The sequence below is a fragment of the Petromyzon marinus genome, chromosome 12 (genome assembly GCF_048934315.1).
Source record: "Petromyzon marinus isolate PM22_M1 ecotype Great Lakes invasive population chromosome 12, UKy_Petmar_22M1.pri1.0, whole genome shotgun sequence".
Classification (NCBI taxonomy): Eukaryota; Metazoa; Chordata; class Hyperoartia; order Petromyzontiformes; family Petromyzontidae; genus Petromyzon; species Petromyzon marinus.
The window spans coordinates 6,234,590-6,253,683 of record NC_133678.1 but is presented as its reverse complement, the minus strand read 5'-3'; the positions used below and the strand labels follow the sequence as shown (position 1 = coordinate 6,253,683).

The 19,094-nt window shown below is 41.0% G+C and overlaps 1 protein-coding gene and 1 long non-coding RNA gene across 6 annotated transcripts in view; one reads left to right on the top strand and one right to left on the bottom strand.

Moving 5' to 3' along the window:
• LOC116941632 (gamma-2-syntrophin-like) overlaps positions 1-18,593 on the bottom strand; it is a 150,760-nt gene extending 132,167 nt beyond the window's left edge. For 2 of the 5 annotated variants that reach the window (XM_032952899.2, XM_032952901.2), the window contains exons 1-2: positions 18,089-18,586; positions 17,324-17,384 (exon numbers count right to left, since the gene is read on the bottom strand). In XM_032952899.2, coding sequence (XP_032808790.1) covers positions 17,324-17,338 — 15 coding nt within the window. In that variant the 5' untranslated portion in view covers positions 17,339-17,384; positions 18,089-18,586. Of the gene's footprint in view, positions 1-5,302; positions 16,860-17,323; positions 17,385-18,088 lie in introns of those variants that run through there. The other 3 variants (XM_076066545.1, XM_076066546.1, XM_032952900.2) reach the window with 3 other exon arrangements.
• The window catches only part of LOC142924323 (uncharacterized), a 192,703-nt gene continuing 191,894 nt past the window's right edge, over positions 18,286-19,094 (top strand). Inside the window, exon 1 of the long non-coding RNA XR_012941519.1 lies at positions 18,286-18,379. This is a non-coding gene — a long non-coding RNA (uncharacterized LOC142924323). The remainder of the gene's footprint in view (positions 18,380-19,094) is intronic.

Here is a 19,094-nt window from a genome sequence, read left to right as displayed (position 1 = left end):
GTCTGAGAAGCAGTTTATACTGGTAGGAACGAAGTTGTAAACTGAGTGTACCAGCCTGCAATAGATTAATGTGTCCGTCCGTCCCCTTTCAATACTTTAACGAAGTGAAATCTCGTGCTGTTGGGTGTAAAATCAGCAATAGACAGCGCAGAGACTTGTCCTACCAGCCCACCCTGCAGGGACCTGTTATAAACCTTTTTTTGACCAATTACAGTTGTATGTAACCACATTTTCCAAATAAATCTGAGAACATATTAAAAAAGAAAATGAATGCATTCAAAAACTTATTCAATTATGCAACATTACCGTAAATCAAAATGGAATTTTGTCAAAAGTCTCTTCCAATCAGTAGCCAACGTTCATCCCGGAGTTACAAAAAAAGTAAAGTAGCTTGTACACAAATCTGAAACATCTGTTTTTTTATACTTAAAAGTATACTTTAATGTATACGACATGATAACAAAGTCTAAGAAGTTAAAATATCTCGAGTTCAACGAAATATTTATTGCACAAAGAGCCAAGCATGAACCTTTGATCTGAAGTGAATTGGACAGACTGTGGTGTTGTAATTGCATGTGGATAGCGAACTGTAATAAGTAGCGTTCTCAATTTACACAATGATTAATGGGAATCGCTTTTTTTCTTGTTATTGCACAGCTAATTAAATATTCATTATAGTTTAGAATCCAAGGCATCCGTGTCATCTGCCAAACGATTAGTGTCATCCGTCAACTGTTGAGGCCACATAAAATGGATACCAAAATCTGCGCTGAATTTGTTTTATATATTTATAGACCACAAATTATGATTTAATGTTGTTCCATTTACTGCAGTGGATTTGACCAGGGAACATGTTAAATTAATAATGTAGCTTTAATTACACTTTTGATAGTTTTTAATGTTATGGCATACAGTCGTCTTTCTAACTCACCACATGTAAATAATTATTTATCTATTGCACCTTTGTTAATTCACTGCTTGCATGAAGGCCTCACCTGACTATTTTCGTCAAGAGAGTTGTTTGAACCTACTTGACCACACTGGTCGATGTGAGTTGGTGCAGGGGCTGGTTCAGATATCACTCGCCACCGATGTTAGCCATGACCGGCAATCAAACTTAGGTCATCATGTTCCTAGCACAGCACATGAATCCCTATGCTAACACTTCCTTCACCCCCTGTGTAGCGTTATTACGTAAAATACCATGCATGTAATTAACCTAATCTGTAGCATTCGCAATGAAATGTTCACGTAAGCAGTATACACAGCAGCCTCTCAAAGACCTACCTATTTCATAACACCCAAACATAGCCACGTGTGGCATGTCACTTTGTAATTCTCACATCATGCTGCAATGTCAGAAGCAAAACCCCCGGCGATCCTGCATGACACCACATGATTGTTGATCAGGCTATTGGCTTCACCGAAGTCAGTGTGCGCGAGTATCACAGGTGAGTTCCTCAGAACAATGTGATCACCAGAGGCGTCGGCTGTAATGAAGATCATGATTGAAACCTACAGCGCTAACACACACAATAACAACAACGTAAACATACGGCTATATCATGAGCCACGGAAGCAGAGGAATCTAAACACAAGTTATACTGTATACAGTGAGGGAAAAAAGTATTTGATACCCTGCTGATTTTGTACGTTTGCCCACTGATAAAGAAATGGTCAGTCTATAATTTTAATGGTAGGTTTATTTGAACAGTGAGAGACAGAATAACAACAAAATCCAGAAAAACGCATGTCAAAAATGTAATAAATTGATTTGCATTTTAATGAGGGAAATAAGTATTTGACCCCTCTGCAAAACATGACTTAGTACTTGGTGGCAAAACCCTTGTTGGCAATCACAGAGGTCAGACGTTTCTTGTAGTTGGCCACCAGGTTTGCACAAATCTCAGGAGGGATTTTGTCCCACTCCTCTTTGCAGATCTTCTCCAAGTCATTAAGGTTTCGAGGCTGACGATTGGCAACTCGAACCTTCAGCTCCCTCCACAGATTTTCTATGGGATTAAGGTCTGGAGACTGGCTAGGCCACTCCAGGACCTTCATGTGCTTCTTCTTGAGCCACTCCTTTGTTGCCTTGGCCGTGTGTTTTGGGTCATTGTCATGCTGGAATACCCATCCACGACCCATTTTCAATGCCCTGGCTGAGGGAAGAAGGTTCTCACCCAAGATTTGACGGTACATGGCCCCGTCCATCGTCCCTTTGATGAAGTGAAGTTGTCCTGTCCCTTCTAGATTTAAAGCTTTCGTGACTGCTAGGATCCATACTCTTTGGTTCTATTGGGTAAAGTCACGTAGGTGAAAATAAAATAACAAAAAATCACGACGTTTCGGCCACAACACAAGCGGCCTTCATCAGGTGAAGGGACGAGACTGTCTGGAGGACAGCGCTGGAGTCCTCCAGACAGTCTCGTCCCTTCACCTGATGAAGGCCGCTTGTGTTGTGGCCGAAACGTCGTGATTTTTTGTTATTTTATTTTCACCTACGTGACTTTACCCAATATAACCAAAGAGTTTTGTCCTGTCCCCTTAGCAGAAAAACACCCCCAAAGCATAATGTTTCCACCTCCATGTTTGACGGTGGGGATGGTGTTCTTGGGGTCATAGGTAGCATTCCTCCTCCTCCAAACACGGCGAGTTGAGTTGATGCCAAAGAGCTCCATTTTGGTCTCATCTGACCACAACACTTTCACCCAGTTGTCCTCTGAATCATTCAGATGTTCATTGGCAAACTTCATACGGGCATGTATATGTGATTTCTTGAGCAGGGGGACCTTGCGGGCGCTGCAGGATTTCAGTCCTTCACGGCGTAGTGTGTTACCAATTGTTTTCTTGGTGACTATGGTTCCAGCTGCCTTGAGATCATTGACAAGATCCTCCCGTGTAGTTCTGGGCTGATTCCTCACCGTTCTCATGATCATTGCAACTCCACGAGGTGAGATCTTGCATGGAGCCCCAGGCCGAGGGAGATTGACAGTTCTTTTGTGTTTCTTACATTTGGGAATAATCGCACCAACTGTTGTCACCTTCTCACCAAGCTGCTTGCCAATGGTCTTGTAGCCCATTCCAGCCTTGTGTAGGTCTACAATCTTGTCCCTGACATCCTTGGAGAGCTCTTTGGTCTTGGCCATGGTGGAGCGTTTGGAATCTTATTGATTGATTGCTTCGGTGGACAGGTGTCTTTTATACAGGTAACAAGCTGAGATTAGGAGCACTCCCTTTAAGAGTGTGCTCCTAATCTCAGCTCGTTACCTGTATCAAAGACACCTGGGAGCCAGAAATCTTTCTGGTTGAGAGGGGGTCAAATACTTATTTCCCTCATTCAAATGCAAATCAATTTATAACATTATTAACACGCGTTTTCTGGATTTTCATGTTGTTATTTTGTCTCTCACTGTTCAAATAAACCTACCATTAAAATTATAGACTGGTCATTTCTTTGTCAGTGGGCAAACGTACAAAATCAGCAGGGGATCAAATACTTTTTTCCCTCAATGTAGTTACTTGCACGTCTGCCACTTGCACCCTTTGTGCAGTATCTTGTGATGCAGTTTAATCTAAACGCAGTAATAGTTCAAAGGTGAAAGGTGCTACCCTTGAATTGCTCTCTCACTCCACTGCTGGTGGAAGGAGCCTCCACGAGACGGACAGCACCTTTAAGATTGTATTTCGGCCTAATCTTCTACACTGGCCAGATGTCCTGGAACAATGGAAGTATCCATACTTTGTTACACCAGACGCGACCTTCCGAATGACTGACTATGAAGTGCCCACAGTAACTGCTGGGTGGATAGAAGCGGAAGGGGTGTAGGAAGCTTGCACCGTTGATTGCCCCAAACTATTTATAAAATACCAAACCTTGTATTTTATAAATAGTTTGGGGCAGCCCATTTTGTGACCTAACACAGACATGGATATCTTGATGTCACGCAAGTACAATCTTTTTTCCCATCAACGTCTTCTATTCCTCATGTTCTTTCTGCTGTCATGATGTGCCATGCTGATACACCCCAAACTGGTTTCCATCAATTTTGCTGGTTTTTTTTTTCCCCCCAAACACAGCAGAAGAAGTCTAACTGCTTCTGAAATGCTCGCGTTATGTTGTGAAGATGAGAACGTGAGCAGCCTGCAGAGGGGGACACCAGCCTAGACCCCTTGTGTGTAAAACTTGTTTTGGCAGTGCAAGCATACCTATTAACTCTCCCTCCCTCGGAATGAGTGTAACGGCATCTCGGCATTGTTTTTTAACGGTCTGCTTAAGGTTGACTCTGAGCGGTTACAGTGAGGGAAAAAAGTATTTCATCCCCTGCTGATTTTGTACGTTTGCCCACTGACAAAGAAATGATCAGTCTATAAATTTAATGGTAGGTTTATTTGAACAGTGAGAGACAGAATAACAACAAAATAAAAAAACGTATGTCAAAAATGTTATAAATTGATTTGCATTTTAATTAGGGAAATAAGTATTTGACCCCCTCTCAATCAGAAAGATGTCTGGCTCCCAGGTGTCTTTTATACAGGTAATTCCCTTTAAGAGTGTGCTCCTAATCTCAGCTTGTTACCTGTATAAAAGACACCTGTCCACAGATGCAATCCATCAATCAGATTCAAAACTCTCCACCATGGCCAAGACCAAAGAGCTCTCCAAGGATGTCAGGGACAAGATTGTAGACCTACACAAGGCTGGAATGGGCTAAAAGACCATTGCCAAGCAGCTTGGTGAGAAGGTGACAACAGTTGGTGCGATTATTCCCAAATGGAAGAAACACAAAAGAACTGTCAATCTCCCTCGGCCTGGGGCTCCATGCAAGATCTCACCTTGTGGAGTTGCAATGATCATGAGAACGGTAAGGAATCAGCCAAGAACTACACGGGAGGTTCTTGTCAATGATCTCAAGGCAGCTGGGACGATAGTCACCAAGAAAACAATTGGTAACACACTACGCCGTGAAGGGCTGAAATCCTGCAGCGCCCACAAGGTCCCCCTGCTCAAGAAAGCACATATACATGCCCGTCTGAAGTTTGCCAATTAACGTCTGAATGATTCAGAGGACAACTGGGTGAAAGTGTTGTGGTCAGATGAGACCAAAATGGAGCTCTTTGGAATCAACTCAACTCACCGTGTTTGGAGGAGGAATGCTGCCTATGACCCCAAGAACACCATCCCCACCGTCAAACATGGAGGTGGAAACATTATGCTTTGGGGGTGTTTTTCTGCTAAGGGGACAGGACAACTTCACCGCATCAAAGGGATGATGGACGGGGCCATGTACCGTCAAATCTTGGGTGAGAACCTTCTTCCCTCAGCCAGGGCATTGAAAATGGGTCGTGGATGGGTATTCCAGCATGACAATGACCCAAAACACACGGCCAAGGCAACAAAGGAGTGGCTCAAGAAGAAGCACATTAAGGTCCTGGAGTGGCCTAGCCAGTCTCCAGACCTTAATCCCATAGAAAATCTGTGGAGGGAGCTGAAGGTTCGAGTTGCCAAACGTCAGCCTCGAAACCTTAATGACTTGGAGAAGATCTGCAAAGAGGAGTGGGACAAAATCCCTCCTGAGATGGGTGCAAACCTGGTGGCAAACTACAAGAAACGTCTAACCTCTGTGATTGCCAACAAGGGTTTTGCCACCAAGTACTAAGTCATGTTTTGCAGAGGGGTCAAATACTTATTTCCCTCATTAAAATGCAAATCAATTTATAACATTTTTGACATGCGTTTTTTCTGGATTTTGTTGTTTTTATTCTGTCTCTAACTGTTCAAATAAACCTACCATTAAAATTATAGATTGATCATTTCTTCGTCAGTGGGCAAACATACAAAATCAGCAGGGGATCGAATACGTTTTTCCCTCACTGTATGTCTTCCTATCGTTTAATATATCTTACAACCCCACCGCTTTATATCATAAAAGTGTACCAATTAACGAGTGCGCGATAACACTGGCCATTGGGAATGCTGCCATGGTTTGTGTATTAGTTTGCGCTCCAGAATTGCAATTAAGAGATCTGTCGGTGAGGTCGTTTAAACATTGGGCAATTCAATGACTTAGAGTCCCTCCCCCCCTGCAGTTTGAACGGGTACACCGCAGTAAGGCAATTGGCACGTCGAGGGTGGCGGGTGGGGTAAAGTGTGGGTCTCTTACTTAATGTCTGGGCGGTGTGGAAGAGGAGCCCAAATACTCCGTCGGGAAGGGGGGTGGGGAGAAAGGCTCTGCAGCTCCCTCTAAGTTGAGGCTCTTCCACCAGCAGTGGCGTAAGGAAGGCAAGTGCATGGTTGCGCTTTTACCTTTCCTTTTTCGGCGAGGATTATTCCATCAAATGATATATTTATGGGACCGGTTTTTTTTTCTCTTTTCCCAGTATCAAAATGATGAAAAAATAAAAATAGGTTTTACCCTTTCTGGCGATAGAACAGGCGTCAAGATGTTCAAACAGCGAACATTTACCTATTGCAAGGCATCAAGTCTGCATTAACCACACGTATTCGTGGCAATGCTTGCAAACAAACGTGCTCTGATAATATATGCATTGTCTTTGAAGCCTTCAGAGAGACAGCCTTCTTTGTATGGCCTTGTCTCACTACCGGTGTTGGACCAGAGAACGCCAAAAGGCGAACAGTGCAAAGGCCACGCAAGTAGCAAAGTAATAATAGCTCGGGTTGAGCAATTTTGGTGAGACATGTTTGTTTGCATGCTTTGTCACAAGTATGTGTGGTTAATGCAGACTTGATGCCTTGCAATATGAACCTATTTGGTGTTTGAACATCTTAACACCTGCTTTATTGCCAGAAAGTTAAAGCATATTCATATTAAATGCTTATTCACAATAAAAGTGTTATGCAGTCAGTCCGCAGTGGAGATTCAGTTACAGAAGCTTTAAACAGAGCCATGATGTCAGCAGCAGCGCAATAGGTGATTCCTAATGATTGTTTTTTTGGCAAATGAGTGACAACATGACAATGGGAATGAATGATTTCCCACGAGGAACCTGTGCGTGGTGATACCAGCCCAATCGTCAACTCCCCCACCCCCCAACCTGACCATGCACATGTCATTGAGCACCGTCGTCACCACTTTGTATTTGCTAAAGCAGTATCTTTACTTGAGATATAGAGGGGGGAAAAATAACAACCGAGCAAACAATTATTATACGTAAGATTGTCTGAACGTTGCGTGAAAGAACACGTGGAACAGCTTTGAATGAGATTTTATTGACTGGCTGGGTCAGCATTGATGAAGGTTTGTAAACAGGCTACAACTAGCATGAGGTTTTTTTTACATCTGCATTGACCACGCATTAACAAAAGCTCTTGCTGATTACGAGAGAGGAATTCTGATGAGGTACACTAAAAACAACACGTTTCTTGTTATTTTCAGATACAGTGATTATCATAATCATCATTATTGTTATCTATGATATTATTGTATTATTGCGTTGCATATTAGAATGTGAACATTGGCTGGGTCAGCACCTAGTCATATCCTTGTACAGCAATTATTAGCTTTGTTCTTAAATACTGTTCGCAGAAAACAAGTGCAGCGCTTTATATTTACCTCTGATTAGCACGGTTGCCTACGTATGGCGCAAACTAAGTTCACCATAGATACGTATACACATTTGTTCGTGATTAGTTATGTTTGTCTGTTTGTACTCATCATCATCAGCCATGATCTATTCACATTTTTATAAAGGCTTTGCCAAACTGTTCAAATCTCTAACGCTCTAACGTGCTATGTAAGCGAGTTGATTTCATTTTTCCGTTTCCACAGTGGACGTATTCTCTCTTCTCCGCTTTGGCTGCCACTCCTTTTGTTAGTGACGACCACCAGGCATCATCTGTTCTTGTGATGTCCCTTGTCCAAGCTCACTTACTTTTCTTTAGTCAAACGTATTTATCGGTCACTTGCCGATGTTCTCTCACGCATCACTTAATTTCCCTGCCTCTTGGTGCAAGTCCAACAGAGTACCTTTTTTTTTGAGTACTTTATAATTGTTTACCTTCTCAATAAACCGCGTATCTTGTCCATATGTCCAAGCGGGTAATTTACACCGAGCAAAAATGTATTTGAATTGTTGCGTTGCATTTCAATATTAGTTTTCCAAAATCACTGTGACCTGGGCGAAGACCCTGGGACCGGCCCAGGACAACACTGCTGGCGGCGGGACGACGTCGCTCGGCTGGCCTGGGAACGCCTGGGAATTCCCCAGGAAGAGCTAGAGTCTGTGTATAGTAATGTAGTGTATAGTGTAGTGTATGGTAGTGTATACTGTAGAATAGTGTATAGTGTAGTAGTGTGTAGTGTGTAGTCGTGTATAGTGTGTAGTAGTGTATAGTGGTGTAGTGTATAGTGTAGTGTATAGTGTAATATATAGTGTAATGTATAGTGTAATGTATAGTAGTGTATAGTGTAGTAGTGTATAGTGTGTAGTCGTGTATAGTGTGTAGTAGTGTATAGTGGTGTAGTGTATAGTGTAGTGTATAGTGTAATGTATAGTGTAGAATAGTGTATAGTGTGTAGTCGTGTATAGTGTGTAGTAGTGTATAGTGGTGTAGTGTATAGTGTAGTGTATAGTAGTGTATAGTGTAGAATAGTGTATAGTGTAGAATAGTGTATAGTGTAGTAGTGTATAGTAGTGTATAGTGTAGTGTATAGTAGTGTATAGTGTAGTATTTAGTGTAGTGTATAGTGTAGTGTATAGTAGTGTAGTAGTGTATAGTGTGTAGTCGTGTATAGTGTGTAGTAGTGTATAGTGGTGTAGTGTATAGTATATTGTAGTGTATAGTGTAGTGTATAAAGTAGAATAGTGTATAGTGTAGTAGTGTATAGTGTGTAGTCGTGTATAGTGTAGTAGTGTATAGTGGTGCAGTGTATAGTGTAGTGTATAGTGTAGAGTATATTAGTGTATAGTGTAGAATAGTGTATAGTGTAGTAGTGTATAGTGTGTAGTCGTGTATAGTGTGTAGTAGTGTATAGTGGTGTAGTGTATAGTGGTGTAGTGTATAGCAGTGTCGTGTATAGCAGTATATAGTATAGTAGTGTATAGTGTAGTGTATAATAGTGCAGTAATGTATAGTGTATAGTAGCGTATAGTGTAGTAATGTATAGTGTGTAGTAGTGTATCGTGTAGTAGTGTATAGTAGTGTAGTTATGTTATAGTGTGTAATCTTGATTTGAAGCATTCGTGACTGCAGGAATCCATACTCTTTGGTTCTTTCGGTAAGTGTGTAGTAGTGTGAAGTAGTGTATAATGTAGTAATGTATAGTGTACAGTAGTGTATAGTGTAGTGTATAGTGTAGTAGTGTATCGTGTAGTAGTGTATCGTGTAGTGTATAGTGTAGTGTATAATGTAGTAGTGTATAGTGTAGTAGTGTATAGTGTAGTGTATAGTAGTGTAGTAGTGCTGGAGTGTGTCGCCAGGGAAAGGGAGGTCTGCACTGCCACTACTCAACATGCTGCTGTAGTGTATAGTATAGTAGTGTATAGTGTAGTGTATAGTTTAGTAGTGTATAGTTTAGTAGTGTATAGTGTAGTTTATAGTGTATAGTGTAGTAGTGTATAGTGTAGTAGTGTATAGTGTAGTGTATAGTGTAGTGTATAGTGTAGTGTATAGTGTAGTGTATAGTAGTGTATAGTGTAGTAGTGTATAGTGTAGTGTATAGTAGTGTAGTAGTGCTGGAGTCTGTCACCAGGGAAAGGGAGGTCTGCACTGCTACAATCGGACTGAGAAACGAACGAACTCTGACCTGCTTTTGTCCACCGAGTTATTTCATCATTGTCATCCTCGTCTGGTATCCATGCACTCGATGCGTTTTCTGGTTGTGTCATTTTGACAGATACGTTTCAATGTTTAGCAACCTTATTGGACATGACTTTGGGGGATTTCGTTGAGGAATTTCATCTTAACCTCTTCTTCTAGGCTGTGTTTATTATTGTTACGTCATAATTTCCTGTTTTTCATTGCCATTGGTTGTCATCATGACTGCATCATCAGCACATCTGGTGATTCAGTCGTGAAAATGTTTGCCGTTCATATTTACAATCCACTTTTCAGAAGAAAAAAATATTCTAACGTTGCTGTGAGTAACTTTGGGGAAGGCGTCTCTCCGTTGCTTATTACCATTTAATATTACGTTGTTATTTATTTTCATGTAATCTTATTATAGTTGTTTCAGTGTTCTAAGTTATCATGTATTTTTTTAATATAGGCTTAGGTTTACGAGAGGTTGGATGACCGCATTAACTTCTGCCGATTGAAATGCTTTTTTCATAATCTACAAGGGATAAGCATAATGGTAAAGAAAATTCATTTGATTCTTCTGGAATCTGATAGTATGCATGTGATCAATGGTCGAGAAAGCTTTCATGAATTGAAATGCCCCAATCACGCAATGGTGTTTCAATTATTATTCTGTTCAAAAAAGGGTGATAAAACTTACTTCAAGGGTTATACATCCATTAGTCTCTTATCGTACAATATAAGTTGTTCCCGCACCTCCGATTAGCATGGTTGGCTTCGTACAATGTGAAAGATAATCAACATACATACATACACAAACACACATTCGGGAAGATTATTGGGAACAGAATAATAGAACAATTATAGAGAAAAACCAACCACATGAGCACGCTGGGTTGAGGAAAGGTTTCTCTATCATTTACCACATACTGTACACAATATAGATACGATTCTGGAAAATACAAATGCTTGTATTATGTGCACCAAATTCTACCCAATATTGGAACCATGTATAATTTCAATATGAACAAAAAATGTGAAAGCATAGAAAACAATTATTGATGCCTGTCACCTCTGAGAGTGATAATTAAGTAACATTAATCATAATAATAATCAACATGGGCAATGCACACAAACAAAAGAGTTTTTAAATTAATATAATTTATCAAAATAACATCTTGATATGTGGAGGATCGTTTAATGAGTTTAACCTCTGCAGAACAACTGCAGCAACAACATATCACAAAAAACATTTCACATTGCATGTCAACTTTAATGTGTAAATTATCATTCAAACAGTCATATAATAGCACAGACTCAGTGTTCCTCATCACATGTGCACTGAATTGGTGTTCTTTCTTTGCAATACTTGGCTGGACGCTTTCCTCGGATAATTGTGTAATGGGCCACATTTTATCAGTTGCTCTATTACAGGGGTCAGCATTGGCATATTGGATGGATCGAGTGCAACATTACATATGAGGTTTATACACTGTGCGCAACTCCAGTGTTGAATAAAATCAAAGTGATTTCCTGGCTCACGTGAGCATTGAGGTTGTGCTCACCCCCTGCTTAACGCACTGAGCCAGTGGGGGGAAATTCCACATTACTGTGGCAAGGGAGCATCTCTCTTTTGAATAACCACTGTTGTCTTCTCCGCAAAGTGGTACTTATTTTATTGACCCCAAGCGGGATGATGGGTTCAGTCAACCCCCAAACCAGGCATTGAAGTCGCAACTGTCTGATTGCAAGCCGCTCGCTCAACCTATTCGTAACAGCCACCAGGCGAGAGTGAATGTGTTGAATGCCCAAAGGACATTTACTTTCTTGACCATGCACAAAGGTACGAGAGTGCGCATTACGTATTCAGCATGCACAATAAATCAGCACAACTATTGAGTGATAAGCTAGCCATGCAGCTGGTAGCCACAATGAATAGCATTGTGGAGAGTACTCGGCATGCAGTCACGGTCAACGTGGTTTTTACATCATGTTTGATTGGATCTACGGATTCTAATTTTCAGTTATTGTCAGAAAGAATTTTCATGCTAAAGATCATAGTTACTGGTCCTGTGGTCCACAATTACTCGAGCATTTGATGTTCAGTGAGCAGTTTATTTTAGTGTTGGGATCCCATAATGTGAATTTTTGTGGCTGTCTGTTACCAAATTGGCCAGGACATTGTGTGCAGATGTGTCTCACTGATGTTAAAGTTATATATTTTCATCCTGTACGATGCCGTTTTATTCCCACCATGCTGTGAGTACTACTACTATTTACATCATGGGATCTCCTTTGCCAGTACCAAAATATGATAATAGGGTTTTCCCCTTTTTTCTGACAACAAAACAGGTGTTAAGATGTTAAAACACCAAACTGAAACCTTTAACAAGGAATCATGTCTGCATTAACCACAATACTTGTGGTCAGAATGCAAACAAAAACACTCTGATAATATATGCATTGTCTTTTAAATTGATTGGTCCACACCAGAGACAGCTTTCTTTTGAGCCTCGTCTCAAACGGTGTTAGCCTTTTGGCGTCCTCTGGTCTAACACCGTTTGAGACGAGGCTCAAAAGAAAGCTGTCTCTGGTGTGGACCAATCAGTTTCAAGGACAATGCATTTATTATCAGAGTATATTTTTTTGTTTGAATTCTGACCACAAGTATTGTGGTTATTGCAGACATGATTCCTTGTAAAAGGTTTCAGTTTGGTGTTTTAACATCTTAACACCTGTTTTGTTGCTAGAAAAAAGGGGGGAAACCTATTATCATACTACTATTTAGTTTAGGACTCCATGTGCAAAAATGTTGAATTGGGGCATGGTGATGAATGTCTGCAATCCTGCACTTTGGAGGCGAGGGATGGTAGGTGACAACATTATAGAACTCCCAAACCTGCTGAGCTGTGAGATGTCCTTTGGAAAGCAGTACACAGCATGCATTAATCCATCTGCATGGGTGTTCTCTGGGCACTGCAGTTTCCTCAACATGCCAAACACTAATTAATGGAATTATCAAGCATCCCAATGCAGGACCTTCCAGACTCAATGAGACGTTACTGGATAAACAAAGGCCTCGTAACCAATGCTACATAATGGGATGGAAGCTGACAGCCCTCACGTGGCCCACCACTCCGCTCAGTTAGAATTCACGACAAACGCCATCGACGAGCCGGCCAAACATTGGTCATCGGTCTGCCCGCCTCCAGAGCAACAGCACACACGATGATAAATAGAATAGAGTAATTAATTATTCATTATGCCATCTGATACCACTGATCCTCGAGGAGTGGTGAAGCTGTAGCCAGTGCACCATGCTTTAAACCCTGTGACCTTAATTTTATTCCCAACGACAACGAACATCTTTCTCCCCCCCCCCCCCTTCCTTCACCAACCTGCAGTGACCAGCATGGTGAAGTATAGTCAAAACATCCCCCCCAAGACCAACAACGGCATGGAGAGTGTTATTGGCAAATATCTGTAAGTTATCATTATTACAACTGATCATCTCGTATGATAAGCTACCTTGAACTTATGGCCATGCAAGCACACCACCCATTGCCTCAGATGTGAAAGAATTAAAAGGCAAGGGCATCTCCTGACTCACCACCATCGGTGCATTCAAGATGCACAATCTAGACCAAGCCTAACGTGAGACAGAAATGAGTAGAGATTGTCTGTTCTGCTCAGCAGCTGTTGCATACAATATTCTGTACTGTAAAAAAAAACAATCTTGCTTTGCACCGACATGACAATCTCCTGTACGGAGTGACATTCCCCTGATCTCACTGCCCCACATGCTGTATGGAAACAATAGCAGCCACTGCAAAGACGCACACTGCAAAATACCGATTGCAATAGAGAAGTCGTGAACGTTGTGTGGAAGTGTCGTGACTGGGAGCACAATGGGACGTTTGACACATTACACGCAGTGGTATACATTGAGCAAAACGTGTTGGTTAAAAAGGTGCTGGTAGGCAAGTACAACATGCATTATTAATCCACCACGTATGAAAACCAACAGCATGGAGAATAAGTGCTTTGAAGTGAGCTTTCAAGAAAACAGATGTAAAATGATTGCGCTGAGCCAAGCGCAAAGAGTGATTCTTCCTTCATAGACCATCCACAGGTAATCCTGTCACAGCACGCAAATCAATGAGATTCTCACCGCTTTCCACCTCTCCTGCCCTCAGGTTCAATAGTGTATCCGCACTATCTCTCGGGCAATTGAATTCAAACAATGATCTGTCACTTTTTTATGCAAACACCGACCTCGGTTTCTGCCCTCAATCGATAGACAGAACTGATTCTCATCAAATATTAAATGTACAGCCTTACAATGTTTGTACTCGGAAGCAATGATTATTTAAACGAGGGCTATTGCAAAACATTTACTTGGATGAAAAGTGCACATTGGGTTATTGCAAGTTGTGTATTTATTCTGTATTCTTGCAAAACATGTTGTCATTTTCTCATAGCGTGACTTTAGACTAATTTGATCATGGTGAAAGCCCAATTAATAACGCTATTGCAAGTGACACAGTTCAGGAGATAAAACATTAATTTACAAATAACTTTCTTAACATCAATATCATTAAAGTGTCGGCCAGCATTGAAGCCACTCGAAGTTTTACGAGGTTTGATTTTAAATTTGTATCACTAGCACCTTTTTTCTGATTCTAATGCCAAACTAATTCTGGTGTGCCTACTGAAGTAGAAAGTGTGTTTGTGTGTGATGCATTTTCCTCTCTGGCTTGATTTTTCCATGATTTCTGCATTCACGAGGGCGAATGTGTACATTCTACAGTTGTGAGCGAGATGCACGTGCATGATAATATAGGAATATCAGAAGCAAAATGAACGTGAGCTGAGTGTAAACAGAAAGATCATTGTTTTTGGGGGCATTGCTTTGGCATACCCCCGTGTGTTCTGGCACGGGAACTGGGAAACCTGTTAGATGGTGTGGCAGAGCATGTCGGTGAGCACGATGATGCAGATTAATTTCCCTGTCAGTGATATTGGATCTAAGAAGTTGCCATGACTATCCTCTGCTCCGGCACTTGATACTCTAAATGATGGATATTTCATTCTCATTCACGTCACCTAGGATAGAGAAAATATCATTCACTCCGTCATTTTGTAAAGCACGCTAGAATTTCAAATGCACTCATGTTCTGTCCATAAGTTTCTCCAAATACTCGGTTAAATGTTCCAAGAGAGTTTAAAGTAATGTGTTTTTCTTGCCAGTCGGATGAACTGACTCACACACTGACATTAAAGCAACAGAGTAACTCAACGTCAATATGAACTATAATGTCACATTCAGGAAGATGTTTATTGTTGGATGTTATTTTTTAATATCTGATCAGAATAAGTTTATTGATGTACTCTAGAGCAAATTTCAAGTTAATACGTTGCCTATATGCAATGAAATAAAATAAATTATACTTATTCTAACCTCTACAATTATTCTAAACGTTATTTACATCTATAATTATTCAAACGTGTTTTTTGTGTAATGTTGCTGATGGTGACTGCCATTACAAAAATGAGGGATGGTGTCATCACTAGATTTGCAATCCACCGGTTCAATTTCCAGGCTTGCCAGTTCAAACAATATGTGAGTTTCTTAAATCCTGCTTTGATCTACTCAGACTACCTCTTATAAAACATGTGACCCATATGGAAGAGTAGGTCAACAATACCCTCTAGAAGTACTCCTTAGAGTTATCTCGAGTGAGCAAGTAATTCTAAGGCTGCACATTTATCTTTGCCTTATAGAAAAAGAGCACTCACTTTTCCCAAAAAGTTTAAAAGATAATGCCATCATTGTTTCTCAAATAAATCACACAAAGTATATCCTCAAACCACAACACATGCATACATATAGGTGGGGTTTTTAACATTGAATTGTACCTTACATTTCAATTTGTAAAAAATATTCAATAAAAATTTACTCAAGTGTGAAAATGATAGTGGCAGAAGGCTATGTTTTTTTTGCAATATCCACCTCTCACCAAACTTTTGGATTCCTGTAATAATTACACTATTTCCCCCACGTGCTTTGCTTTAGCTGCGTTATATGCTGGGATTGATATGCCTTCTTATATTAATAACAAATTGTAGCACTCTCTACTTCCACAATTGTAATTGTGGAAACGTCAAGTAGATGCAAGAGGACATCAAACAATAAAGCTCAATGGCATGTCCTGCCTAATGGAAAACACATTTTAGTAACGCATTTGCCATGAACACATCCTGCCTCTCTCGCATTCCGTCTCTGCTCATTGCTGCAACTAGCAAAATTGTGTTTGCCTTCTGTACGCAACGATGCATCGCATGTTCCACAGGAAGAGATGTCTTTCTCAAAGCAGAATATCTCTCTGTTTGCACGGCTTAGAATTTCTTTTTGTCAATATGTTAGCGGTGGTTAAAACATATTTCTGAGTGACTGCATAAAACATTTAAAATGGTCTCCAATAACATGTGTTGTAAATAGGAAACAAAAAACGACAACTGAATCAGATTGCAGCAAATTGTTTGCCGAGTAGACGCAATAGTATCTACTACGTGCCTGGCTTGACATTGGCAAGCAAAGAAAATACTTGATGGCTGAAAAGGGAAAGAGCCTTAACATTTGGTAACATGGGTGTACTGCAATTCACAGCTCCACGCGCTAATCAACGGGCGGTTGAGTACCCACTGTAACGCATGTCTAATATGCACTAATCACAATCGTGTTAATTGTCACGCCTTGTCGATAACTACAACTAATGTACGACAATGGGATGCATGCAGCCAATGGACATGACTAGTTAGATGTGTTCACTTAAGTGTATAATTAATTCCAATGAAAACGCAGGGTTTCCTGACAGTGAGAGGTGTAGGTTTGTAGCGATCAAAGGTAGCCTTTTATACTCATTGTGAACGTTTGTGTAGTTTGTTGTAGGGTCAATATTTGGCCCAATGTAATTACACCAGTAATGCGTGTTATGCAGTCAAGCTTTTAAGTTTGTTCAGCTCCCTGTTCACTTAGTGCACGTTGGATATGTCCGAATGATAGCACTATTTTGCTTGATTTTGATTTCTCCAACAGCTTCTACAAGTGCAAAACACAAATATAAGCATATGCGTGCTCATACGGTGGGTGTATTAACATAGTCCACACATCATTAGACCTCCTTTGCCAGTACCAAAACGTAATAATAGGGATTTTCCCCTTTTTTCTGGCAACAAAACTGAAACCTTTTTTTATAGTCCACACAATTAAAATGCATTGCCATTCAAAGAGCAGAATCATTTGATACAGCATCAGATGTATCAAAATGCCAATTCGATGGTAGAAATCAGATGAAAACACTGGCATTCAACTACGTCCACGACATAACACAAGAAAAACAAATTCAGGTTTCATTAATTCTGTCTGAAACATCTTCAGTAATCAATATTAAAAACAGAATCACCATGCAAGTTCAATATTACCAGCGTGAAACCATCTGTTGTATTTCCTCAAAGCATGCATTCGAGAAAAAGTGATAGAGATAAATTAAAAAAAGTACTTACAGACAGAGCCATCATACTAAATCCATCAGGTTGAGGGGAGTTCTGTTTCCGATAACAAATTCTGTAAAAGCCAGCAGAGAAGCCGTCCTTGTCAATCACTTGACCAACACAACACGCACCACACTTTCCTCTCTTTTCCAAGCCACTCTTACGAGAGGAAGAAAAACCGAGGAAGACTGCTTCATGAAAGAACGAAACAAGATCGCATTGCAAAGGTTAGTCACGTTGCATGAAGCTGCCCGTCAAACATATAATATCTCCCTAACATCGCGTGTATTTGACAATGGAATGCAAATTCACAAAATAAGTTTGGCTTCTGTGACCTATTTCACTTACTTAAGGTTACACATTATATGCGTGATATTCCGACGGCATTGTGTAATGATTGAATTCTGAAGATAGACACACTCAACGTGGCATTTTTGAGGCATAGTAATCACCATAACAAGCTCGCTTCACGCATGCTTGGAAATAACATAAAATAAATAGAAAATCAGTATTTTAAAAAATCATAAAAGAACCACCGATTATATTGCACATGTATCATGGTCGTTTATAATTACACTACATTAACCTGAAGCATTTGGTAAAAAAAATATATCTACTCATTTCAAAACAATACCTTGTTAGTCTGCAACAAAATAAGAAGCCGTCCATTTAGCATGCTTGTGCGTTTGCTCATTGGTAGTTCTTCAGAGCGACCACAAACAAATGCGGAGTGCAAAATGCAATCAGCGTTACAAACGAACGAGAGAATCGTCTTACCCGAGCGTGCTGCTGCTTGCTTTTGAGGCTGCGCGTGTAAAGTTCCCTCTCAATAATTAGCAGTTTTTTGGGGTTGCCCAGGTCATGAACACACTTGCCGCCGCTGACAAATTATAGATTCGTGGAGCTGTTCTGCAACACCCCTCTCTCCTCTCTCTCCCGCCCGCCCGCCTCTCTCCTCCACACGCAACAAAACCCTCGCTGGAATTGCGGTAGCGAGAGGAGCGTCCGTGTCAATGCCGCTGCTGCTGCTGCTACTGCTGCGTGGGAAAGCAGGCGAGTCGAGATGCGGTGAGATCCGGCTCCAGACTTGCCACGCACAGCACACAGCACGGAATGCGCTCGGAGCTCGCCGAGAGGAGCGCGCAAGCGTGCGCGTGATGGGACGAGTCGCCGGCGGGCCGGGCGCTGAATTTACTCATTCCAGTACTAAATTGATCCCCCTCAGCGACCCCTTGAGGGAGGGGCCAGCATGGGAGAGGTATGATGGGGGGCGGGGGGGGGTATTGGAAAGACCGGCTGGGGAGCGCGGGGAGCGAGGGTGCAACTGTGCTGGCCGATCACGGCTGCTCTGCATTAAAGCCATTTCAAATCATCACGGATACAAGGTGCTATGGTCCATAATGTTGGATATCTTTTATTTCATTGGGACGGCGAGTCCCGGGCAGCTGTGGAATTGTATTTTAATGCCGTGATCGTTATGGAATGCAGGATAGGGAATCCTATTTGCATTCAAATTCAATTACCCGGTGGAACGCAATTTGAAATAAATGTAATTTAGAAATTTGCTCTTTGGAATGATTGGAATGGATTGAAAGTTTTTTTTAATGTATTAGAATTATACAGGGTTAAAATAACTGTATGTTGGGAATATCTACATATGCATTGCATGTACTGCTGAAAAATCGTCATTATACTCATCACCTGCCATGACAAATGCACTGCTGAAGACCTCTCGAAGCTATCACCTTTCAAAATAGTACCTGTTTATGTCCTGCAAATACAC